Source organism: Camellia sinensis, chromosome 6, assembly GCF_055761805.1.
Source record: "Camellia sinensis isolate YWXY chromosome 6, ASM5576180v1, whole genome shotgun sequence".
In the NCBI taxonomy this organism is placed as follows: domain Eukaryota; kingdom Viridiplantae; phylum Streptophyta; class Magnoliopsida; order Ericales; family Theaceae; genus Camellia; species Camellia sinensis.
The window spans coordinates 183994823-184022559 of NC_138966.1; the positions used below are offsets into that span (position 1 = coordinate 183994823).

At 34.9% G+C, this 27737-nt stretch overlaps 1 protein-coding gene and 1 long non-coding RNA gene across 2 annotated transcripts; both read right to left on the reverse strand.

Annotated features, from left to right (window-relative positions):
- Nucleotides 1-444: 444 nt before the first annotated feature.
- Nucleotides 445-2512, reverse strand: LOC114323348 (uncharacterized). The gene is made up of 3 exons (XR_003651118.2): nt 2251-2512; nt 1417-1512; nt 445-731 (listed from the first exon to the last, which is right to left on the reverse strand). It is a non-coding gene; the product is annotated as an uncharacterized LOC114323348 (long non-coding RNA).
- A 5942-nt stretch (nt 2513-8454) lies between these two features.
- Nucleotides 8455-10286, reverse strand: CIPK4 (CBL-interacting protein kinase 4). Its single transcript, XM_028270918.2, has one exon. It carries the CDS (start codon nt 9991-9993, stop codon nt 8680-8682), a length of 1314 nt encoding a protein of 437 aa, XP_028126719.2. The 5' UTR covers nt 9994-10286; the 3' UTR covers nt 8455-8679.
- Between the last annotated feature and the right edge of the window lie 17451 nt (nt 10287-27737).

Here is a 27737-nt window from a genome sequence, read left to right on the forward strand (position 1 = left end):
TGAATCATCAATAAAGTGTGCGGTGACAGCCATGAATCCTTTCTTTTGATTGCTAGCAGTCCACATATCAGTTGTGATTGCCACCCTACTTTTATTATGCTCCACCAAACTCAATGTTTTCACCCTCTCATAATCATAAATCTTTAAAATATCACTCTTTATCGTGTTTTGAGAAGGCACTTTAAACAATAGTTGAAGTGCTGCTGAATATCGTTTAAAACCAACATGATCTACGATAGAGAGGGGATATTCATGCAAGATTATGGCATGTGACAACTCTTTCCTAGCAAAATCTTGATAAAAAATATAAGAATTCATTTTTGGACTCTCTCTACTAAAGTTGTTAGTTAACACTTTTTGCCTCATGTCCATCACTTTTTTCCTAGTACAACTCTTATGGTGATCATGCAAATGCCTAGTTCCATTTTTTTGAATCACCTCCAAGATGCTTATTACAATAATTACATATTGCCTTCCACACCTCATTGACTTGTTGTTTTTTAAAATGTTCCCACACAACACTAGGTTTTCTTTTAGTTCCTCTACAAGTAGTATTAGACTCTTCTTCTAAATCAATAACATGTTGATTAGAGAGGGGAGACGGTGAGTTCGTAGGTGCATTTGTAGCTGGCGATGAATGTTATGACGCGTCACTCTCAAATGGTACTTGAGAGTTAACGGGTACTTCAGAGTTAACTGGTGCTTCAGAGTTAACATCTGACATTTTTAACCTTCATCAAAATAATATGGATTGAATTAATATAGATAGGAACACAGTGAAGATCTTAGCTCATAGTATAACAATCAACTAAATGGTAAAAACATAACCCTTGTTTCGTGTATTTTCCTTGAACCCATACCTAAAAACATAACCCTTAGTTCTGACAGATTAGAAATGACAATCTACAGAACAAGCAGTCTCATTAAATAAACAATCTCTTTTTAAGCCAACATACTAAAGTTAAAGTTACTCTTAATTATCTCCCAAAAGCAGATAATTCCAAGAAATTATTTAGTGACTTGAATTCCTTGAACGTTTAACTGTGAATAAAAATAAATAATACTCACAAATTCAGCAACAAAGTGTTGAACAAACTTGATTAGTTAGAGATATTATGAAAGGAAACATATTTCATTATGCCACTTAGATTGTTTAGTTTAGTGCAGTGCAGTGAGAAGTTTGTCAGTGCCCATGTTGCTTTAAACACCCTTTATATTTTCAAATCAAAAGGTAGTCTGTACTTATTGGAGAGCTCATAAGCTTTGGAATTCAATTTCTTTTCTTTAAAAGCAGGTATCTAAACTAAACCACTAAAGCATGCAAATGAAAGTGATGTGGTTAGGAAGAGCTCAGTGCGACTTGTAAACAAAAATGTAGAATTTAAAGAAAAATGGAGGCTCTGGATAGATAGACACCCGTTTGTTAAATGTAAACCGCAATGTTTGTACTTGTGTTCCTGAGCAAATTCTCATGTCGAAACCAAGGGTGTCCACACCAATAAGTGTTGCCTCCTGTCAAAAGTTGCAACAAAGGTTAGATATACAAAAACTCAAATCAAAAGCATATAGAACAAAAAACAATAAAAAAATTTAACATGCCTTGTAACCTTTTTTCTCTCCAGTTAGATGTCGAGATGCCATGCATGACTGCTAATGTGGCATGGCTGTACAATGTCCCAGATTTTTTCAAACAAAATTAAAGATAGTATAAAGGGACATCAGCCTAATTGTACATAAATATGCCATCCACTAGCAAAATCCAAAATCAAAAGCTACTTACATTTTCAGTCTACCTTGTAATTTTAACCAATGAGATCACTTTGAATTGACCATCGTAATGACACTACCTTGTAATTTTAACATAATATTATACAAATAATTTTTTTGTATATATTTTTTTTGTTGTGTTATCTCATTTCTAATCTTGTTCCGACAGGCTTGTTCCAAAGCAAAAACAAAATAGATAAAATAGACAAAATAGATAAAACAGATAGATCAATAAACATGAATTAGATCAACAGAGCCAAAAAAAACTAATATACAGATCAACAGATCAACATATATGTATATATTATATTAGATCAATAGATCAACAAGATATACATGAATTAGAGCAAAAAAAAACTAATCTTGACCAATAAACAGATCTATAAATAAAATAGATAGATCTATAAATTTCGAAGGAAAAAAAAAAAGAAACAGAGGTTAAACCCTAGAATGAAATCCCTAGAGAGAGAGAAAGAGAGATACCTACACAGTGAGAGCAGCGACGGTGAGGGAGGTCGGCGGTGACGGAGGAGCGGGGATGAGGGAGAGAAAGCAGCAGCGGTGAGGGAGCGACGAAGAAACGACAGAGGTGAGGCGGTAAGGGAGGATCGGTGGCGACGAAGGATCGCCGGTGAAGAGAGAGGCGCGCCGGTAAGAGAAAGAGAGAGGGGGAGACCAAACCAGTGGTGGCGAGCGAGAGAGAGAGAGGATCGAGCGGAGCAGGAGAGCGCCGTGTGAGTGAGAGGCTGAGAGTGTCTGAGTGTGTGTCTCAAACCCTAGACAAACACAAGCATATATATATGCAGGGACAAAACGGTAATTTCACCTCGGGGATTAAGCGGGGCGGGGCCGGGGCCGAGCCGGGTCCGGGCCTGAAACACCTATCCCCGTCCCCGGCTCGGATATCATCTAGGATGAACTTTTGAATACCATCCTCGGCTCGTCGGAGACATTTTTTGGTGAATAACCACTTAATTTGGGGTCGGAGGATCGGGTCACCGTCGGGTCGGTTTCAGATTGTCATCCCTAAGTGAGTGCATGGAGTGGCTGGTATTGAAAGCGTGATTCGAAATCACGTTTTCTCAAAAAAAATTATAAAGCGTGGTTTGTAACCACGTTTTATGAAGAAAAAAAAATTATTTAAAAGTGTAGTTTGTAACCACGCTTTCTTAATTAAAAGCGTGGTTTGTAACCACGCTTTTACTATTTCACAAATTTCCCGCGGGAGGGTCCTAAGAACAGTGAAAGTGTGGTTTGTAATAGCGCTTTAGCTTAGTTTGGGAATTCCGCCCAAACTAGGCCTAGTTTGAGAATTAAATTGCTAATTTGACTTAATTTGAGAAAAGTCCCAAAAAACTTGTCATGTCATTGATTAGGTATGATTAAGAAGTGGGTGAATATGTTTTGGTAAGAAAAATTATTTTTGGTCAAGAGACCATTTAGCGATATTTCTAACCAATTACAAATTATTATATTTTTCTTTTTGTTGATCAATTATTTAATATAAAATTATGAATTTCATTCTTTTTATAAATTACAATACGTTTGAAATACTACGTGTTCGTATATCAGGACCACCAAATAACTTCTCCTCAGCAAAATATGTGAAGGGAGACATGGCCATGTAAACAATTGAACTCTGTAAAGTTAAAGGGAACAAAAAAAATCCCAAACAAAATTGACTTGAATTTTCAATTCCCTGTGTGTGGTCTGGTGTGGTGTGTAACAGAAAACTTGATATGCTGTGTTTAGAAGAATTTGTAGCAGTGCTGCAGAGCTCTAATTAGAGCTGCACTGCAGCAACTCTAATGAGTTAGTGCACATATTAAAAAAAAAAAAAAAAATAGTGAAATAAAAGACAAAACATGAGAAAAAAAAAAAGACAAATTAATGCTCCATTAGAACTCTCTTTTAGAGGTCTAACTCATTTTTCAAGAATTTGTGAAAGGAGAAAGAAAAGTGAATTTTTTTGTTTTGATGAGATAGATGAGACAGATAAGACTTGAACTCAAAACATTGAGCCTATGTTTGGCAAGAAGGTTTGGGTGAGTTTGGGGCTAAAATAGTCACAAAAAACAAAATAGGCTATTTTAGCCACAAAAAACAAAACATCAAATCCAACCCCTAATCATTACAATCCTCTCTCACAAAAAAAACTAAAAAAGCCAAAAAGCCAAAAAGCCAAAAAGCCCTTCCCAAACCAGGCTAAAATAGCCCAGACTAAAATAGCCAAAAAGCCAAAAAGCCAACCCACTTCCCAAACGGAGGCTCAATTTGATAAACATCTTTGTTATTTGAGCGATATAATATATATAATTTTAAATTAAAATTAAAATTCATATTTTATAAATTTAACGACACACTTATTAAGTGAGCATACACCCACCATATATATATATATGGAAAATGTCTCGTAACTCAAATTTTGTGGCTCAAAAGTGGCTCAAATGGCCAAAACGACGTCGTTTTGGCCATTTTATGTTGTTTTGTACTCAAAACGACGTCGTTTTGGCCATTTGAGCCACTTTTGAGCCATAAAATTTGAGCTACGTAGCATAACCGTATATATATATACATATTTAAGTCAATTAATAGGGGGTTGGTTCAGTGGATAAGATTTTCGAATCCTTCGCTCAAGGCTTAGGTTCGAGTCTCCATAGTCCCTTGTTGGGGTTACACATACTCCTTACTCCCTGACGGATATGTTGGAGTAGCCTATCTGCCTATCCATTTTGTTGAATAAAAATATATATATATATATTTAGGTTAGGTTTTGCATTCCTTAAAAAAGTTAAAAAGTTACTATCTTATTTAAGTCATATCATCTTATTTAAGTCACATTATCTTTCTATCACATCACTTCAAATCCAATTCATATTTTATAAAAAGTCAAAAAGTATACTTATTTAGAACATCTCAAACAACCCCTTACTCTACAAATTTAAGATGTAAATTGTGAGGGGGTTATGGAGTATATACAGTACACTATGGCCATGTTTGTTTGGGCGGACTGGATTAGTATTCCCATGACTAATAGTCCTAGGATTACGAATCCGTTGGATTATGTATCCTATCTTAACTAATAGTCAAGTTTAAAATAATTAGTCCCTACTTCAATTGTTTAACCAAACATTGGATTAATAATTTTATTGGACTATTAGTCCAATCCCAAGCTCATGTCCACCCAAACAAACATGGCCTATGTTTATTTATTATTATAAGTCATGCATTAAAAATTCGGTGGACTCGCATAAATAATGTTGGGGAATTTTTTTTAAGGTTTATGATAATAAGATTTTATATGGTAAATAATATATATTGTAGTAGTTGGGATCTCTTAACATTTTTATTGAAAAAATTTGATAAAGAAATTTCACTCCGATATAGAAAATTTTAATTTTCACAGAGAAATTTGTTTGATTTCATAGAAAATTTTTGAAATTTATCTGGTATAATCACAAAGAAATTTCATCGAGGACCTTAATTAATAAAAAAAATATATGTTGGATCTCTTACCCAAAAAAACTAAAAAACCAACAACCTATACAAAAAAGTCAAATATTCTATTTTCTCTCTATTTTTTGCACATTTTTTTATAAAAAATTAAAAAGTCGACCAAACATATTAATTTTTTTACATTATATTTTAGTTAAAAAGTGAAAAAATTATTAAAAAATCTGTTCCCAAAAGGGACCAAAAAATTACTTAAAAAACCTATTCCTAAAAAGTTACTAAAGTCATCGTGTATATATATATATATATATGAGAAAGAATATATATATATATATATATATATGTATATAACACTTTATTAGAATATTTTTTACTTAATTCAAATTACTTTTGATTTTTAAAAAAAAAAATATTTCCAAGATATTTTTCAACTCAATCTTGATATTTTTACTAAACAATATCCTTCGTCAACATTCACGACTTCCTGTACTCAAAGTCTCGTTCTTCCTATCCACTCTTCATACAGCGAGACTCTTGATACACAAGAATGTTGAGATTCTATCCATGAGTTTTTCTAGCTCTGAATCCAACTTTTTAAAGTATTATTACAATAACTCTTTTTTTTTAAGAACTCTGTGTATCCTCTTATTCTACTTAATCAACGAAATGAAGAGAACAACATACCATGATTTTATGGGAACAAAAGGAGGATCTAAGCCAGTGTTCGCAAGAGCAGTCAATCCGGGGACTGGAACCCCAGTGGGACGTTATGTGTGGTCAATAAAGAAAGACCTAACACTATTCCATGTGAATAATCCATCTCTATTCTTGCTTAGAAAGCCAGTACTAGATCACCTTGTCCCTAATTTAACCCAAAATCAAAGAAAAGCTTTGCAAGATGGAGAAGCTATAGCAGTGGATGTTGTGGATGTGGATACTAATTCGAATTATGGAATGAGCTTGACCTACATCGGCCGCACTTACTGGATGGCGAAGTGTCACGGTCCGACCCCTTTAGTGGCGTAGCGGATCAATTTTTCACCCTTGTGGCGCTCAAACTCCACCAAGTTTAAGCCTGCCATAGCTCGTTGACAAATCGAGTGGTAGTGATCTCACCCGTTTGAACATTAGGGCCCAATGCTTTGTCTAGCAAGACAACTTTACAAGGAAACTCCGTTTTCACCCGGATGTCACAAGTAGGCTTGACGCCTCAAGTGCACCAAGCACGACATAAGTCACTTCATAGCACTAAGCTTACCTCAGGCAAAGTGCTCGCCCAACTTAGGTTCATGTCATTAAGGTGTCTAGCCACACAATAATGTGCTAGCGAAGGCCTTCGACTTAGCCGATAAGCTAACATTGCATTGTGGGTCTTTGACAGCATCTCAAAGTGTCTTAGGGTCAAGCATGCATCAATGGATGCATATTGGGTGGCCACTTGGCTATGCGAAGCCCACAAGTCACCGAGGGTCAATCTCTTGCCCACGACATAGTTCTCGTGCCAACACGTGTGTTAGATTCCTCCTAAGGCCATTGCACACCTCAGCGTTACACCAACGTGTAGCATGAGCAAGGCAACGTCTCAATCCGTAGCTCAATTGTAGCATAACGTAGTCTCTCAATGGATTTGGTCAATGCATAGCTTGATGTCTTCATTCGATAGCCCACATATGCAGTGTTGCCTTCCAACCGTTTAGCTTAAGCTATGGGATCCCCTCGTGCAAGGTTGAATCCAAACCAAGCACTTGAGTTGGCACACGAGGCCTTTGGTGGTGTCTCGATAGCCCATTCGGTCTAAAACGAGTCTCTAAGATGCCATAACGCGTGGCATAAGGGAGACTACGTGTCAAACCTCTCCCTCGGGCGGCACGCGTGATGCTTACATTATTGCACCGTCCACGGGGCTCCCAAACCCACGTGGAGACTCCAAACACCCCTCTGGAGGCCTAAAGCCTGCCATTGAGTTGCCCCAAAGTTGCTCACTTGAAGCCCAGTTTGGGTGGGGAGGCAGGTAAGTAGCATACCTTGGCCCTTTATATATGATTGTTAAGCATTTGGCTCTCTGACAGGAGGAAACATTAATATGTTTAGGGAGTCATAATGATTTTTTGTAAATTCTATAAATTGAGAAAAATAATGAAACTTGGTTGGGAAAACACTTCCCCAAGAGCTATTTCTAGTAAAAATTTCAACTCAAAATTTCTTCATTTGGATGCTCAAACAATGCGCCAAAATCTGCACTATTGACTGCTACTGCTGGTGCTTGCTGTTATTGCTGTTGCCTACTGTTGCTGGCATGTTGGCTACTGGCATGGGCTGCTGCTACTGTGTGCTGCTGCTGGCTGTGTGCTGCTGTTGGCATGGGCTGCGGCTGGCTACTGCAGTTGTGCACTTTCTGCTGCTACTGGCAACTAGTGCTAGCTGCTGGCATGGCCTCGGCCTTGCTGTTTGCTCGATATTGGTGGCTTACATGCCTTGGGCTGCTTGGGGCCAATGCTGGGTCACGTTGAGGCACTTCTAACGATCACTCTTGAGCACTCAAATGGCCACATCATCGCAAGCAAAACGTCACGAAGTTGGCCTTGTAAGGCAACCTGTGACACGGAGTCCTAACAAAACTTGGTTAACAACAAGGGATTCAAAGTAAGGGATCGAATTGGGATGAATTGGTATGATGGGAAGTTGCCTTTTTCTAAAGTTGAATGACTCAATTACTTTCGATGTTAATTTAAAATTATTACAATAAATTAAAATAAACAAGCACTTATAAAAAAAAAATCGAAAGGTGATTTCTAAAGTAATTTATGAATGATTTTTAATATGTTTTATGAGTACGTGATCAAATTGAATGATTTGAATTATTTATATTTTGAAGTTTATTGACCTTATTTTTAAATTGATTCAATATTGATAAGCACTTCATTATATTTGGGTTTTTTTTTTTTTTTTTTTTGTTGAAAAAAAATGTAATGGTAAAATTTCATCAAATCTTAAAATTTAACGCCTATTCCGCCGTGAATGAGTTTGTATGATGAAAATTAAATTGAAATGTGAATTCATGAGTGACATGAATTTTAAAAAATTATTTTGAATAAAAAATTCTTAATATGTATTATTGTTTATAATAATTGATCATGAAATGAAAATCTTTATACACAAAAAAATAAAATAAAATTTTGAACGACAAAAAAGATGGTTTCAATGAAAGAATAGTAAACAGGCAAAGCAAGATGGTGAAACAAACTATGAGAAATCAATTAGCAACAAGTAACACTAACAGAAAAATCTATGATTTACAAGAATAGAATGACCATGTTCCACACCTAGACTAGCTTTTGAGAAAGTCCAAGCAGCTCTCTTAACTCTGAAACACAAAACATGGTCACCATTATACAAATCCACCACCACCATATCTCTCCTCCATTGAAGCTCTCATCAAAACCAACCTTCAATGTCTCTTCAAGACACATCATCATTGTGCCAAGAAAGACCTATACCCTCAAACCCAACTCTCAAATCATCCCAATAAACCTCCTCAAACTCCACTACCCCACCACCACCATCAACTACCTTCACCACCACCATCACCAACTCCGGCGCCACCTCCAAAATCTCAGCCAACAACACAGTCCTTCCCTTCACTAGCCCAATAGCCCCGCCCTTCTCTCTCTCCACTCTGTACCCTAACCTCTCTCCTACCTCCACCACCCTCTCCTCCACCTCCTCCACCGCCGCCGTGGACGTAAACTTCCTCTCTCTCTTCCCATTCGAAGCTGGCTCGAAAAGTCCAGACAAGTCCAACCCAGATGAAATTGAAATTATATCAAACGCGTTCATGGTTGTTCTTGATTTACGTTCTTTGATTGGTTCTGTAATCAAATGGGTTGAATTCTGAGCAGAGGAGTCTAATTGCAGTGATTTCTTGAACCAAGAATGACCCATTAAGGCCTCGATGCTCATCCTCGAATTGGGATTCGGATCGAGCAATTGCCGAATGATATACTTCGCTGGCTTCGAAACCCAATTGGGAAACTGAAATTCGCGGCGGCGAATCTTCTGGTACATGGCGGCGAGATTAGAGTCGTCGAATGGGAGGTTTCCGGCGAGGAAGAGGAAGAGGATGACCCCACAAGACCAGGCGTCGGCCTTAGCGCCATCGTATCCCCCACCGCGGCAGAACACCTCCGGCGCGGTGAACGCCGGAGTGCCGCAGGCGGTGTGGAGGAGGAGGCCGTGGCGGCGGTGCTCCTCCGGCACGGCGGAGAGGCCGAAATCGGAGATTTTGAGGACGCCGGCATCGTCGAGGAGGAGGTTATGGGGTTTGATGTCGCGGTGGGTGACGCCGTGGTGGTGGCAGAAGTGGAGGGCGGAGATGAGTTGTTGGAAGTAGCAGCGGGCGGTGGTTTCTGGGAGCCGAGAGCCGCCGGGGCGGCGGAGTAGAGTGGAGGATAGATCGCCGCCCTTGGCGAGTTCCATGACAAGGTAGATTTTGGTTTTAGTGGCCATGACTTCGTGGATTTTGAGGATGTTGGGGTGGTTGTTGAGGCGGCGCATGGCGGCGATCTCTCGGACAATTCGGGGTTCCATGGCGGCGTCGACAGTCTTGGCCTTGTCGATGACCTTAATAGCAACAGCAGTGGTGTCATTTAGAGATCGCGCGTAGTAGACTTTGGCGAAACTTCCTCGGCCCAAAAGTCGGCCCAGTTGGTACTTGCCCAATATCACTCCTCCACCGCTGGCGGCGGCGGATGGAGGCGCTCTCCTGCGTTCCATCGCTCTTTGGGTGGGGGCGCAACCTGCCGGCGGCGGCTGATCCCGAGAGAGACAAAGAGAGAGAGTCAACAACCACCCAAAGCCCAAGGTCTAGGGGAGGAGTTCTTAAGGTCTTTATAGCACAGTGGGCATCCGCTGTCGTTTTCTATTCTAGTATGGTTTCTTGGTGAATTTACTCAATTACCCTTGTCTTTCATTCTTTACCCTACTTGGTTATGTTTTATTTTATTATTATTATTAATTTTACAGATGGCAAATATAGCATTATTCTTAGTTGTTTGATAACGGGAAACCAAGATGTTTTTGTTAGTTTTTTTTTCCCTTTTTATTTATATGAGTCGGCATATTTCAGACTAGTTTCAGTACATCTAGTCTAATAATCTCATTTATATCAAATAATTATTATGCTTAATTTTTGGGACAGTTTCTACTTGGAGTAGGAAAATAAATTTTTTAATTATTAGCCCACCTTTTAAAGTTCCAATTCATAACTTTGTGTGTGAAAGTAGTAAGTTCCAATCATTCGAAACAACCCAATTGATTTTATTTTTTACTTTGCATAGATCGATTTTATACATCAAATACAACTGAATAAAATGTTAACTTTTTTAATATGTATTTGGATAATTTGTGTTATTTCAAATCTCACTCAAATTAACAGAGTGCGTGAAATCCTAACTGTAAAATAGAAAGGATTGCGATCACCAATGCAATGAGGAGAGAGATTGCAAGTGGGGTAAGGATGAAATGGGGCTAGGGGATGGTAGGGTGGGCGGTGATGGATTAATGGGTGGTGGAGGACAAATGAGGGACATGGGAAGCCTGGGCCAATGGTGGTTGAGCTAAGTGGGTTACGGTTAAAGTAATTGTTAGAGGGTTTATAGAGATAAGAATAAAAATAAAATTTTATAATGAGATAAAATTGTAATATAAAAAAAATTAAATTTTAAATTAAAAATTAGGATGCTATTAACAATATTCCTATTTTCATTATAGATATAACTATGCAACTAAAATAAAAGAGTAATATTACAAATTCGGACTTAATCATTCAAAAATTATTCAAAATTATCATGTTGTGGTTTAAATTTATTTATGGATCTTACACTACTCAATTTCAATTCCAACCATACAATCTCTTTCGAGATAAATTTGAGATAGTTAAAGTGAGGTTTATAGAATTATTCGACATAAAATGATATCACCATACTTCTTGAAATTTTATTAATATTTTAATTTCAAGGGACCAGTGGCATGTTTTGTAGTCTACGGCTTAATTTCACAAGTTGAATTGATTAAATAAGCATATTTATTATAACTATTACATTTAAACTAAAAAAAATTAAAAATTTCTCCCAAGCGAAACTAATATAACCAGATTAAATTAATTAAAAAATTAGACTAATTAGCTCTTTCTAAACAACGAATGAATTTCAGTTCCAAAAAAAAAAAAAAAAAGCAAAGACTACATTTGCCGTGTGAAGAAAGGCCAAGGATATTTTGGTCATACCGGAAAATTTCTCACTCTAAGTTGGTCTCCGTTCTGTTGTGTTGAGGTCAGTGGTTTTAGGCGAAAGGCAGCCGCAGGAGGTTCGAGGGAGCTTTCTATTTTTGTTATGTAGTGTGCAGTTGGACGGCTCAGAACATATCCACGTGGCGAAATGGTGAGCTGTTTACATATACATAATTTAAAAAGAAAATGTTAAAAATCATAAAAATCCTATCAAAAATTTTATCAAAATCTCGAGACTCGTATGGAACCTCCAGAATTTCTTATTAGTATAAAATTATTACAATAATGTTGAGTGGTCAGAAGGAATGGGTGTGGTTGCTGTGCGAGGGTGTACAGTAGTCTTTGTTGTGCATTTAATTGGATCTTTTTCGAGGTTTATTTTGATAATTTAAACTATTTATATTTTAGAATGTATCAAGTAGAATATATCTGTAAAAAATCAAGTTCATCAGATATCGTTTATCGATTTATCCACTCACATTTGTATTCATTTTAATACTTTAAATTATAATTGTTATTTATTTTTGTAGATACAAATGTGAGTAGATGAATGGATAAATGATATCCGATTAACTTAATTTTTTACAGGTATATTTTACTTGATGTATTCTAAAATATTAACGGTTCAAATTATTAAAATGGACCCCGAAAATGGCCCAATTGACTGCACGGCAGTGACTGCTGTGCACCCCGCACAGCAACCACCCCAATTCCTGGTCAGAATTTTATGTTGAGTGGTTAGAATTTTATTGATTCGAATGATTCGAAACACTCAAAATGATATCGTTTTGACACATGTAAAATGATATCATTTTGACACATCCAAACAATTTAAATCATATAAATTCGGTCCAATCAGCATTTTTCAAATTTTTAATAAAATTTTTCAGATAGAGACACAACAAGACTCACGCCTACTTTTTACTATGTGGACACCGAACAACACACTTGAATAATTGAATGGTCTTCCGGAAGTGTCCGTGAAAGTTGGAGATTTTAGGGGTGTTTGGTGGGGGAGATTCAGAGAGAGAGAGACAACCAGATACCGCTTACGAGTTGAATTGATTCAGAAAACAAAAGGTGTGTTTGGATTCAATTTTTTGAATTTAATTTTTTAAAAATTAAAATTTTTATTTTTTGTGTATTTTTGTTTATACTGAATATTTTTAAAATTTTAAATATATTTTTATTTTTTAGATGTACCTTACTTAGATGTATCTAAAATGTGCATCTAAAAATAAAATATTTAAACAAATTAATAAATACATAAAAATATGAAAAATATATTAAATTTTCATATATTTTTGATATTTAGTGAGTTTTTTAAAGATTTTTTTCACAAAAATTATATTTTTTAAGTGCATTTATATTAGGTGTGTCTACAAATTAAAAAAATTGCTTAAAAAATTTTAAAAATTCAATAAAAACAAAAAAAATACAAAAAATAAGATAGTAAAATTTACTAAAAAATGTTTTCAAAAAACTGAAAACAAACATGGCGATATTGAATAATTTGTTTAAGTTATTTAAATTATTTTTTAATTTATTAACTATAAACATAAATTATATCAAACGTTTTGATAGAAAATTTTAAAAAAAAAAATCATAAACAATCTAATAAATTATATCAAATAGGACAGTAGAAACATGTATGCAAATAAGATTTTTTTGATAGAGAAATACCATATGTCATTAATTTTTTATTATTATTTTATATCATTACCTATAAGTATTTTAAAAACGACAATGCTAGGTAGCTTAAATTTTGTAGTTCAAAAGTGGCTTAAATGGCCAAAATGACGTCGTTTTGAGTACATAACAACATAAAAATGGCCAAAACGACGTCGTTTTGGCCATTTGAGCCACTTTTGAGCCACAAAATTTGTGCTACGAGACATTTTTCTTTTAAAAAACTGAACAATTGAACTAATCATGTACCCTAAAATCACATTTAAGAAAATTTAAAAATTTATGTCTTCAATAAAAGTGCATATAAAAAATATATACAGAATTTAATTGAGTATTATTAACAGGTATTCTAATAATATACATATCTTTTCACAGAATAAGAATTTTCATTCCAGATCTTCTATCTAAAAAAATATTGGTTATTTTGAAAAATCAAAATAATCATTTTTAAGTGACGAAAGGTAGAGACAGACCCTTGAACGAGCAAGAATTTCAACCTAATATATTTACAGCAGTGCTAGAGACTACTAATTTAGTGGCTCTAAATCTACTACTAATGAGGTGACAAAGCAAAAAGAAAAAAAAAACAAACAAACAAACAGACACAATATATACTGTGGCAGTGATGCTAGAGAACTCTAAATTAGAAACTCTAAACACACCTCTAATGAGGTGAAAAAAAAAAAAAAATAGACACATAGCTGACTGTGGCAGTAGATGGGACCCACTGCCACATCACTAGTGGCACCTCTAATTAGAGGTCCCAAGCATTTTTGTATACTGTGGCAGTGGATGGGACTCACTGCCACATCATTAGTGGTAACTCTAATTAGAGCTCCCACTCATTTTCCATATATTTAACCGAATGGTTCTCTCCAGTCCCACGGATTGGAGGGTACTGTTAAGTTAGTGGAGGTCTATCACGGGTCCTGTTTTGATAATTTGAACCGCTCAATGTATAAAACTCGTCGAGTACTATATAACTGTAAAAAATCACGTTAATTGAATATCGATAGTTATGTTATCAAATCATATTTTTATAAGCTGTTTCTTTTCACCATTTATTTTTTTCATACAAAACTTATTTGATCACATAACTATCGATATCTGATCAAAGTGATTTTTTATATGTATATAATACTCGACGAGTTCTACATATTAAATAATTCGTATTATCGAAACAGAACCTATGATAAACTTCTATAAATCTAACAGTATCCTTCCGTCCGTGATTAGATCGGAGGAAAGCCATTCTCTAATGGAAAAATCATCATCTTTGCATAAGGGCCACCTGCATGTTGAATGTTTATAATAGCTTCTCTAATGCAATAATGTCCAATTAATTTATGTATACACATTGGCTAGGGTTTTATTTGTATGCTGACATAACTGTTCTTAAAAATTGACTGTAATCATTACGTATTTTTTAATTTTTATATGATTATATTAATATATATAGTTTATGTTTCAAAACTATTCAAATTAAAATTTACATATGTTTCTATAAATATAATAATTAAAAAAAGAATTTTATACATCTAAATTCAATAAATTTTTTTTTGCCACAACTTATAATATGGATTTCTCACATATAAAGTCATTAATTATTAAAATAAAATGTAAAAAACTCAATTTGTAATGATTTAAAAATATGAAATATATTGGATCATACTTAAAAATTAACAAAAATTAATCAAAAGTTATTTTAAAACCCAATAAATATCATTTTGAAAAAAAAAATATGCATATCGGTAATTTTTTTTCAAATTATGCAAAAAATAAAAAAAATTCACGATTCCGATTACTACAACCGTTACGCTACGATATTTATATTCCGTAATTGCAATTATGTCATCGCTATCGTTATGACAACTGCAACCACTTTTCATTATGTTATTGTAGCCTCCTTGTCTTTTATTTAATAAAAGAGATTTGGTTGTATTATTGCCTTTACCACTATCAAAATTTAGTAATATTTAAATGGATGTGAAGGGGCCATTTGGGGGTCACTAAGAGAATATTAGATTTTTATGTCAATGTCATTGTATTTTCTTCATAGAAAATGATGTACTGGGTATAAAATAAACAACCAAAGAAGCCAATAATGGAGACGAACTCAATATTTTATCAATGAGTGATGTTTAACTACTAATTACTTAAAAGATGCTTTGGAATATATTAGTATCAATTTGGCAACTTCATTTTTTAAGTATTTTTTAATTTTTTAATTTCTTTTATAAGGTAAAAAAAAAAAAAATAGTGTGTTTAAAACAATTATTTTAATTGAATAGATAGTCTTGAGAAAAAAAAATTGATTAATGTATATAATATGATATTTTAATTTTTTTTTAACTTCCTAAAATTTTTTTAACTAAGAAACTATAAACCAAACCAGCCTACAAAAACAAGTTAAGCAAATGTTTACTAAGACTAATTTCACCCAAGTAATATCATTGCATCATGAAAATGAATGCTTACTACTATCTTGAGAGATATTTAATAAAATTAGATTTAAAATTTCCTCTCTAACCCTAGCGCTTTCAATTTTGTTATATTATACAAAGTGTATAATTCAATTTGGCGTGTGCTTTGTCATGCTTATTTTCATTTTCAAATTGTTCTTATACAACACTATCTCATATTTTGATTTTAAATTTCAATTTTTTGATAACTTCTCTAGTTTTTTTTCTTCTTTCTTAACTACATCTACAATCAATTGGCTAATTTTATTATACACACGAATTACCATGATCTTGAATTTGAAGGCAGAAAAGAGTTTTATAGGAAAAGCAAATGAAGTGAAATAAGATAAATTATTTTGTTTCTCTTGGTTTGGGTTATGAAAATGAGAAGAGAAGAACATATATTTTTCAAAAAAAAAAAAAAAAAATGATTCCATAAAAATGAATATGCATTCCTTTTCTATTCAATTTTCATTTTTCATGAATCGAAAATATAAACATAGCATAAGAAAATTATGACATCAATGTCAATGTCATTGCATTTGCTTCATACAAAATAAAGCAATAATGGAGACAAACTCATTATTTTACCAAGTTTTATACAATGACTAATGTTTAACCAGTAAGATACTTTGGAATTTATTAAAGAAACAAGGTAAGCAAATGCTACGAAGAGCGAATTCACCTAATATCATTGCATCATTGGGAGATATTTGATAAAATTGGATTTAAAATTTCTTGCCTAACCCTAGCCTTTTTGATACCTCACAAACATATATATACACACATATATCGTATAGTAAATTAGAATTGGATTAATGTTAATGTTTGGATATTAAATTTGAGTAGAGAAAAAAAGAAAAGAGGAAGAAGAAGAAGAAGGAGGAGGAGGAGGTAAATGTAAGAAAATAAAATGAGGTAAAATAAGCTAAACAAATTTCTATGTTTTAGGTTAGGGACATGAGAAGAAAATAAATTGATATTTTTTAATTAAAAACAGTTTTATTTCCATCAACAAATTGGGGATTCAAACATAACTCAACTACTCCTAAATCAAATCGAACAAAGTTGAAAATCTAATTATTTGTCGACCATTTATTCCATTTTTGCTAGTGACCAATCATCTAGCAAACACGTCATGCTTGGAAGTATTATTTTACCTCTGAAAAAAAATGTTGGAGGGGGTGAAAAATATCAACTAGTTTTTAAAATATAATATTCTACTATGAATTATTAAAACCAAATTTGGTGATCGAGTCCACTTGGACCAATAACAAGACATTACAACTTTTTTCACAGAGGTGTGTGTAAATTAAATGTATAATTAAAATAAAAAATAAAATAAAATAATTTTATAAATTAAATTTCGAATTAAACGTTTACAGAAATCAAAGTCGAGGCTTGTGTTGGACACAATCTCGTTAAAGTAAATTTTGCTCTCGTTTTGGTGCTTTGAGTTTTAATCGGCGTCTACTTTCTAGGATCATAATTTCACCATTCCACAAACTTGGATACTCCTTGGGGTCTACCTCAAGTATCCCAAGTTAAAGTGTATAAATCCATTCAAAACCTTAAGTCTTTCCAATGTGGGACAAACACATTTCACAAATGTATAAGAAACCCATCTAAATCCATTTCCATGAATCCGAAAATGCGCATTGAATTCACATTCATCCAGAAATGATTTTGAGCAACCAAATACATTATGTTATTTACTACGCGGCATTAAACATAAACCCAATTAAAAACATTAAAAATAACGCTTGGATTCCATTTTAATTAATGCTCTAAATTAACAAAAAAATAAAAATTTTGCAAAGCCATTTTCCAACAACTACTAGATGTCAAATAGCTATGTCGCATGGTCACTTTCATTCTAGATTTGCGTATCACTTTCATTCTACTTGTTTATTGTTGAACTATAACAACCCCTAACGTTAACTATGTCGCATGGTCCGTTTTTTTTAATCTTGAAAGCGTAAGCTATTCAATTCAAACAAGAAGCTAAATGGCTCAAGTTGAATATTTTAATGGAATAAAGAGAGAATTGGCAAGACTCAACCTCACCTTCAACAACCATGAATTTTATATTTTTTTTTTTTGAATTATTAGCATGACACAAGCACTGACATAGCTCTAAACCGGCCAAACAAATGTTCGACACAGATGGATTTTTCTCCGCTTCAATTTAATACTTGAAGCAGCAATGTTATGTGTTGGACAATCTTCACTGTATTTAAAAGGATTTAATTCTGTTGTGTACAAAACAACAATAAGAATAAAAGAAATAGAGTAAAGGAGAGAATATGTTTGATTACAAAAATCAAACTCGAAATAAAAATAAATAAATAAAAAACAAAACAGATTTTATTTTGTTACAAAAACAAAATTAAAATCTGAATAAATAAACAAATAAAAACAATACTGAAAGTAATTAAATAACTTACTTGATTTAATTTCTTCGAATTATTTTTCTGATCAAGTCCAGTGTTTAACACTGTGTCCTTAAGACAGATTCGTCCTCTCCACGGTGCTTTCAGAATTCGGACGTCTATCTCCCAGGATGAAATGATCTACCACAAACAATAGCAGCACTACTAACTGTTTGCCTTACGAACACACTAAGTGTTTACACTCTTTCTTTCGGAAATAAAATGCAGCAAGATGAAGAATAGAAAACAGAAGTGAAATACGAAATTTCTGAATGCAAAACATCAAATGAGGGTGGTCCTATTTATAGATGTGAAAGTGGCTCTTGGATTTGAAATAAACAGGTATGTAGCTCTTGGTTTTGAATTGAACAGGTATCATACCTGTTGGGTTTTGAATTCAAACAGATTTGAATTAATTCAAACAGATAGTAAAACGGGAAGGGCCCTGTTTGGGTGTGCATTAATTCCAAAACAGTTTATTTCTGTTTGAAACCGGGAAGGGCCCTGTTTGGATGAACAAAAAATCCAAACTAATTTAATTTGAATTCTGGATTTTATTTTAATAAAAAATAAAATTAAATTCAAATGTTTTTGGCCCAAAAAAGATTAGAAGCCCAACCACACACCACGCGCCCAAGCCCAGGCCCAGCCCCGCCCGACCGGACGGACGGCGGCGGCGGCGCGCGCGTGTGTGGTGATTTTTGGGTCCAATGGGTCTAGCCCATTTTGCCCATAACCTCTCCCTCTAAAACACTTGGGTACCCCTTGGGGCACACCCCAAGTATCTCACCCTAAGCCTTATAAACCCTTTCAAAACCTCCCACCAAATCAATGTGGGACAAGTCAATTTACAACCTTAAGGAATTTCCACCAAAACTCCATTTCCATGGAGCACACTTTGGCTTCAATTTCTCATTCACTCGGTAATGGTTTTGAGCAACCAAATATACCACGTGAATCACAACGCGGCATAGAACGCGTTACCACTTTGACCCGAGTAAATCGACACTCGGGGCCCACCTTAAAAATAGACCGAACTTAGGAAAAAATTCTGGTTTTATCCAGAATTTTATAACTATTCCAACAATCCCCCACATGAATGGAATTTGATGACAACGGAAATGCAACAAAATGCAGACTTTAACGAAAGAGTATAAGTCGAAAATATCTTGCATCAGGATAGGTAGTTTTCGGCTTTGAACCTTCCCTAGTGATAACCTATCGGACTTACTGGCTAACCAATGGACGCGATGCCTTGAATTGTTCAGCCGTTTGTGTAAGCCAAGACAATAGATTTCACACAAAATATCTTCTAACACATCGTGGTTCTCACTGTTGTGTTCATTTTGGCCTTGAACGCGCCTGGTTTTCATAAGTGTTTCTAGAGAATTTAGCCTTTGCATTCTCATAGAACCGGCCCCAGTTCAACACTCATATAGGTGATTCTTATTGTGAGTATCTCCTTATACTCGTCTTGATTTTATGTCTTAATCAAGATATAAGTAATCATTAAAAGCAAAGCTTATCCTTATACCTCTGCATACAACATATGTTGCAGATATCACTCTCACCATAGGAATGGGTAGGAATTTTAATCCCTTGGTGATTTCTGGCGAGCCATACATAACTTAGTTGTCCCTTTGAACTTAGTTCTTGGGATCTCCAGTCATATAAGTAGGGTTACCATTATGACGACTCTTATGTAATAGGCTTTAATCCCATCCCCTTCGATGAACTATACACTAGCTCTTTTGTCAAACCTTTTGTTAACGGATCCGCAATATTCTCTTTAGATTTTATATAATCTATTGAGATTATTCCGTTTGACAACAATTGCCTTACGGTATTATGTCGACGACGAATATGTCGTGACTTACCATTATACATATGATTCTGTGCCCTGCCTATTGCAGATTGACTATCACAATGAATGCAAATAGCTGGCACAGGTTTTGGCCACATTGGAATGTCTTCTAAGAAGTGACGAAGCCATTCTGCTTCTTCACCTGCTTTGTCTAAAGCAATGAACTCGGATTCCATTGTGGATCGTGCGATGCACGTTTGTTTCGTGGACTTCCAAGAAACAGCAGCGCCTCCTAGAGTAAAGACATATCCACTAGTGGATTTTGAATCTTTAGTATCCGATATCCAATTGGCATCACAATAACCTTCGAGTACTGCTGGATATCGAGTAAAGTTCAAACCATGATCACGAGTAAATCTTAGATATCTAAGAACTCGAATGATCGCTTTCCAATGGTCTTCTCCAGGGTTACTAGTGTACCTACTCAATTTACTTATAGCATAAGCTATATCAGGACGAGTACAATTCATTAGGTACATTAGGCTTCCAATGATTTGGGAATATTTTAACTGAGACACTGCATCACCTTTATTTTTCGATAAATAAAGACTGATGTCTACAGGTGTTCTAGCTAAATTCAAATCATCCTTGATAAATTTATCAAGAATTTTCTCAATATAATGAGATTGAGATAATGCATATCCGTCAGATGTTTTAGTAATTTTCATTCCTAATATAACATCTGCGACCCCCATATCTTTCATATCAAATCTTTTGTTAAGCATCTGCTTAGTTGATTTGATCATATTTTGACTGCTTCCAATGATAAGCATGTCATCCACATAAAGACAAACTATGACATATCCTTGGTCAGTGTTCTTAACATAGACGCATTTGTCACATTCGTTTATCTTAAACCCATTAGTAAGCATTGCATGATCAAATTTTTCATGCCATTGCTTAGGTGCTTGTTTTAATCCATAAAGGGATTTTACAAGTCGACAAACTTTCTTTTCTTGCCCTGATACTACAAACCCTTCGGGTTGTTCCATATAGATCTCTTCATTTAGATCACCGTTTAAGAAAGCTGTCTTAACATCCATTTGATGTATTTCTAAATTAAACAACGCTGCTATAGCAATAAGCATGCGAATGGATGTTATTCTTGTCACAGGGGAATATGTGTCAAAATAGTCCAGACCTTCCTTTTGTCTGTAACCTTTAACAACAAGTCTTGCTTTATACTTGTCAATTGAACCATCTGCTTTCATTTTTCTCTTGAATATCCATTTATATCTAAGAGGTTTAGAACCTGGTGGAAGATCCACCAATTCCCAAGTATGATTTTGCATAATGGATTCAATTTCATTATTAACAGCCTCTTTCCACAAAGGTGCTTCAGGACCTGTCATTGCTGCCTTAAAGCTTTGAGGTTCATTTTCTAACAAGTATGTCAGAAAATCTGGACCAAAGGATTTTGATGTTCTCGCTCTTTTACTTCGTCTTGGTTCATCATTAGTTAAATCCAGTTGGTCGAGACTATTACTAGTCTCTTGTGTTTGATTGTCATTAGTCTCTTGACTTTGTGTACAATCATAAGTTCTTTTCTGTGAACTTAATTCCTGTCCTTTCTTGTAAGGAAAGACATGTTCAAAAAACACAGCATTCCTTGACTCTATAATAGTGTTCACATTTATATCAGGTATATCTGATTTATAAGTCAGAAACCGATATGCACTACTATTCTGAGCATAACCAATAAACACACAATCTACTGTTTTTGGTCCTATCTTAGTCTTTTTAGGAACAGGTACTTCAACTTTTGCCAAACACCCCCACACTTTTAAGTATTTGTAGGAAGGTGGTCGACCTTTCCACAATTCATAAGGAATGCTTTTGGTTTTCTTGTGGGGTATTCTATTAAGAACATAATTAGCAGACAATATTGCTTCCCCCCACAAGTTCTGTGGTAAGCCTGAACTTAGTAACATGGCATTCATCATTTCTTTTAGGGTTCTATTCTTCCTTTCAGCAATTCCATTTTGCTGTGGAGAATAAGGGGCTGTAGTTTGGTGAATAATGCCATGTTGTGCACAAAATTCATTTAATGGTGCATCATATTCACCACCCCTATCACTTCTAACCATTTTAATGGTTTTACCAAGTTGATTTTCAACTTCTGTTTTGTAGAGTTTAAACATTTCTAAGGCTTCATCTTTACTTCTAAGTAAATAAACATAACAATATCTTGTGCAATCATCGATAAATGTTATGAAATACTTTTTGCCACCTCTAGTTTGAATAAACTTTAAATCACATACATCAGTGTGAATTAATTCTAGAGGTTCGGTTTTTCTTTCAACCGATTTAAATGGAGCCTTAGTTAGTTTCGCTTCTACACAAATTTCACATTTATGATTAGGATTAATTTCAAACTTTGGTATATAATCTAAACCAATTAATCTACGCAAAGCATCAAAATTCACATGTCCTAATCTACCATGCCATAAATTTGACTCAAGAATATAAACAAAAGATGTGTTATTCTTATTCATAGCAACTTTCGGTACAACTGTCATTACATTTAACTTAAAGAGACCATCACTCATGTATCCCTTACCAACATACATACCACTCTTTGTTAATACAAACTTATCAGACTCAAATACAAGCCTAAAACCATTTTTACTTAACAAAGACCCAGAAACTAAATTCTTCCGGATGTCAGGTACATGTAGTACGTTGTTGAGGGTCAGTTCTTTCCCTGATGTCATCTTCAAGATTACTTTCCCTTGTCCAGCCACAGCAGAAGTAGAAGAATTTCCCATGAAAAGTTGTTCACCATTTGCAGCCTCATTGTAGGTAGTGAACATCTTCTTGTCCGCACATATGTGACGAGTTGCTCCAGTGTCAACCCACCACTCTTTGGGATTTCCAACCAAGTTAGCCTCAGACACCACAGCAGAAAGGTTGATGTCATTCACTCCGTCAGAGATGTAATCCAATTCTGTTACATTGGCCTGATTGGTGGTCTTCTTACTTGTACTTCCATGATTCTTTTTAGGGCGGCGGCAGTCAGAAGCTCGATGTCCAGTTTTGCCACAGTTATAGCATTTTCCTTTGAACTTCTTGCTACTATCGCCTTGTTTAGGACCATCTCCAGTAAACTTCCTCTTTTTGTTATGTGGTTTATGAACTTGTTCAACCACATTAGCCTTGGACTCAATGGGATTTTTCCCATTCCTCTTTTCAGCCTTTCGGTTATCTTCTTCAATTCTTAATCTTACAATCAATTCATCCATAGTCATCTCTTTGCGTTTATGTTTTAAATAATTTTTGAAATCTTTCCAAGCCGGTGGTAACTATTCCACTAAAGCTGCGACTTGGAATGACTCGCTAAGAGACATACCTTCTGAATGAATATCATGCAAAATTATTTGAAAACTTTGAACTTGAGATATTACCGTTTGGGAGTCTACCATAACAAAGTCCAGAAATTTACCGACGACAAATTTCTTCGTGCCGGCATCTTCTGTCTTGTATTTCTTCTCCAAAGAATCCCACAATTCTTTTGCTGTTTTCAGAGGACTGTATACATTATACAGCATATTGTCAAGGCCATTTAGGATGTAGTTTCTGCACAGGAAATCTGAATGTTTCCAAGCATCTACAGCGGCAACAACTTGCCGATCACTTTCACCCTCTTTAAGTGCTGGAGCCTCTTCATGGAGAAACCGGGCCAAATTAAGAGTTGTACGATAGAACAGCATCTTCTGCTGCCATCTTTTAAACTCGGTACCATTAAATTTTTCCGGTTTTTCTCCATGATTGATTGGTACATGAACATGGTTCTGGATAGGGACCGATGTAGGTGTAACAATAGGAGTACCACTGCCAGATGCAGTTTCAGTTGTAGTAGCCATAATCTCTGATTACAAAAATCAGAAAATATTAAAACACAAATTAATTTTCTAGTTACTAAAACCAGAAAATAATTATAACAACAAAATAATTTTATTTTCCTTGTTACTAAAACTTGAAAAATAAAATATCACAAGAATTTTCTGTAATACCAAATAATATTCTGAATTGTTAATGACACCAGTATCGTACTACTAGTAGTTGTCAAAGAAAAGAGACAGTATATTACTACTATCTGTCAAATAGCATAAATCACTATTTGTTTTTCCAACCAGAATATTAATTTGAAAACACAGAAAATTAAATACAATGAAGATACCCAAAAACGAATCTGTCTTAAGATTGTTGGACAATCTTCACTGTATTTAAAAGGATTTAATTCTGTTGTGTACAAAACAACAATAAGAATAAAAGAAATAGAGTAAAGGAGAGAATATGTTTGATTACAAAAATCAAACTCGAAATAAAAATAAATAAATAAAAAACAAAACAGATTTTATTTTGTTACAAAAACAAAATTAAAATCTGAATAAATAAACAAATAAAAACAATACTGAAAGTAATTAAATAACTTACTTGATTTAATTTCTTCGAATTATTTTTCTGATCATGTCCAGTGTTTAACACTGTGTCCTTAAGACAGATTCGTCCTCTCCACGGTGCTTTCAGAATTCGGACGTCTATCTCCCAGGATGAAATGATCTACCACAAACAATAGCAGCACTACTAACTGTTTGCCTTACGAACACACTAAGTGTTTACACTATTTCTTTCGGAAATAAAATGCAGCAAGATGAAGAATAGAAAACAGAAGTGAAATACGAAATTTCTGAATGCAAAACATCAAATGAGGGTGGTCCTATTTATAGATGTGAAGGTGGCTCTTGGATTTGAAATAAACAGGTATGTAGCTCTTGGTTTTGAATTGAACAGGTATCAAACCTGTTGGGTTTTGAATTCAAACAGATTTGAATTAATTCAAACAGATAGTAAAACGGGAAGGGCCCTGTTTGGGTGTGCATTAATTCCAAAACAGTTTATTTCTGTTTGAAACCGGGAAGGGCCCTGTTTGGATGAACAAAAAATCCAAACTAATTTAATTTGAATTCTGGATTTTATTTTAATAAAAAATAAAATTAAATTCAAATGTTTTTGGCCCAAAAAAGATTAGAAGCCACACACCACGCGCCCAAGCCCAGGCCCAGCCCGACCGGACGGCGGCGCGCGCGTGTGTGGTGATTTTTGGGTCCAATGGGTCTAGCCCATAACCTCTCCCTCTAAAACACTTGGGTACCCCTTGGGGCACACCCCAAGTATCTCACCCTAAGCCTTATAAACCCTTTCAAAACCTCCCACCAAATCAATGTGGGACAAGCCAATTTACAACCTTAAGGAATTTCCACCAAAACTCCATTTCCATGGAGCACACTTTGGCTTCAATTTCCCATTCACTCGGTAATGGTTTTGAGCAACCAAATATACCACGTGAATCACAACGCGGCATAGAACGCGTTACCACTTTGACCCGAGTAAATCAACACTCGGGGCCCACCTAAAAAATAGACCGAACTTAGGAAAAAATTCTGGTTTTATCCAGAATTTTATAACCATTACAACACTATGTACTTAGAAAAAATAAAATAAAATAAATGTTTAAAATTCAATGTGTAGATTAAGTTCATTTTGGAACAGAGGAGCTTGGCCAAACACGATTTGGTGTCCCATTTTGATTTTTGCAATTCCTATTCCAAAAATTCAGAACCATAACCCCAAAAAAAGAATAATTTGTGCTACCAAAAACAAAGAAGGAAGAGGAATTTGTAGGAAGACAACCCAAATGATCGTAACACAAGGTGATCTGGGATTTAATTGGGTTCAAGCCCAAAAAAAAAAAAAAAAAAAATATTAACCAACTATGGTTGGCTCAGTAGTCTAGGTTTTTACAACTTTACCAGTGTTTAACTCTCCCTCCTTGGCCCAGCCCATTCAATGTCAACCCAATCAAGTTGAGTGAGTGGGCTGGACGACTGGGCCGAAACCTAAGTTTCGTGATCTGCATCCTTCTTCAAAGACCAACCCAGCCCACTGTGAGCTCCACTCTCCAGCAGAACCAGAACCAGAACCAGAAGCTTCCACGTGTCCAATCGAAAGTGATCTCTCTCTGACTCTCTCTCTCTCTCCCCCCTAGGGTTTATGTTCCACTGGAGCTGGAATCCTCTGTTCATTTTGTGAATAACAAAAGATGTCTTCACTGGGAACCTCAAAGGGTATTTTGGAGATCGTGAAGTTCGGAGTGTACGTCACAGTTCCGATCGGTCTCATGTATTTCTTCGCCAACAACACCAAGAATATCCAGAAATTCATGGGCAATGTAAATCTCTCTCTCTCTCTCTCTCCTAGATTTCATTTTTTATTTATTTATATATATATATATAGTTAGATTGCAATATTTTGATGTTTTGTCGAGGATTCTGTTTCTGCAATAGCTAAATTTAAAGATGTTTTGAGGAATACCTATTATTAGTTTGATTCAATAGGTAGTGCTTTTGTTGCTATTGGATTCTTTTAAGTCAAGCAGAGCAGTGAACTAACATTCAATTTTAGGGGAATAATTGATTTCAATGTGGAATAATAGCATGTTGTAACTATTATCACTTTCCAATTGTTGTGCAATGATATCATCATTACCAATTGGTTTTATTCAAGTTTGCTTCATCCCTTGGTTCACTGACATTATGGGTTTTGAGGCAGGATAATCAATTCATAGAACAAACATATCCCTTGGTTTTTTTTTGTGTTAGAAGTTCATATTTTTTTTTAGTTTTTTTGTGGCTAATTATCAATTTGTAGAACAAACATATCTTATTGTTCTTAAATGGTTCTTCACATACTCACAAATACTATAACTTGAGATAACAAAGATGGGATGGGTGAATGAGAAATAGTTCTATCATGTTTGAAATTAACGATGTTTCTGTTTGGCCTTTTTTTTTGAGTTGGTCTCTTTGGACATGTTAACAGAATCTAAGCTGAAAGATGATCATATATATGTATATATATATATTAACAGAATCTAAGGCACCCTTCCCTCAGTTTTAGCCTAGGATAATCAGTTTTTTCCGTAATTCAATCAGGCTATCCTAATCTGATGTAACTGATGGTTTCATGTAGCTTAATGTCCACCTCCCTGTGAAGTACACTGCTCAAGGTTTAATCGACCTTAATCTGTGTTGAAAATTTAATGCTTCAGCTATTTACGTGATTTTTAGATTATTTGCAGCTTGTTATTTGTAAATGGGTATTTTACTTCTAAGTGGAATCACCTTCATTTTTTTAAGATACATTATATTCTGCAACCCTAGGAGCTTAACTCCTCAGATTGTGGCTAATCAGATCTGATTTTCTATTATAAACCCATAGAGATCATATATTGATTCAGAAATGGAAAGAACAATGGTTGATCCTTGATTCGATACTTAACTAAAGCATCTATGCCTTTTTCCTTTATTTTTTTTTTTGGTGAAGCGCTCTTATGTTGTCTATCCCCCGGAGGGACCAAGACCCCCCTCACCAGAGGAACTAAGGGAGATGGCTCGAGAAATTGCTCGCAAGAGAGGCATCCGTTGATGGCTTCCTCGGAGTGCATGCAAGCATTTGTACTCATCCCGTTGTATCTATTAACACTTGAAAAATCAGTATCTATGTATCATGATGACTTCAATCCAATGAATAACGTGGCTGGTATTGGTATGTTATGCCTTGCAGGATCTCTAACTTGATTGTTTGAGAGATCGAAATAATTATGATTGCAAATTTCCATTTCCTAACTGCGTTGTGCAGAAATTTGGCAGTAAGAGATGCTGGGCTTTATTTATGGGTTGTACACAAAATTTAACTTTGTGACATTTTTCACCACTTCCATA

Bases quoted from the DNA above. Each gene is read 5' to 3' on its own strand.
- CIPK4 (XM_028270918.2), bottom strand. From the start codon at position 9,993: ATGGAACGCAGGAGAGCGCCTCCATCCGCCGCCGCCAGCGGTGGAGGA.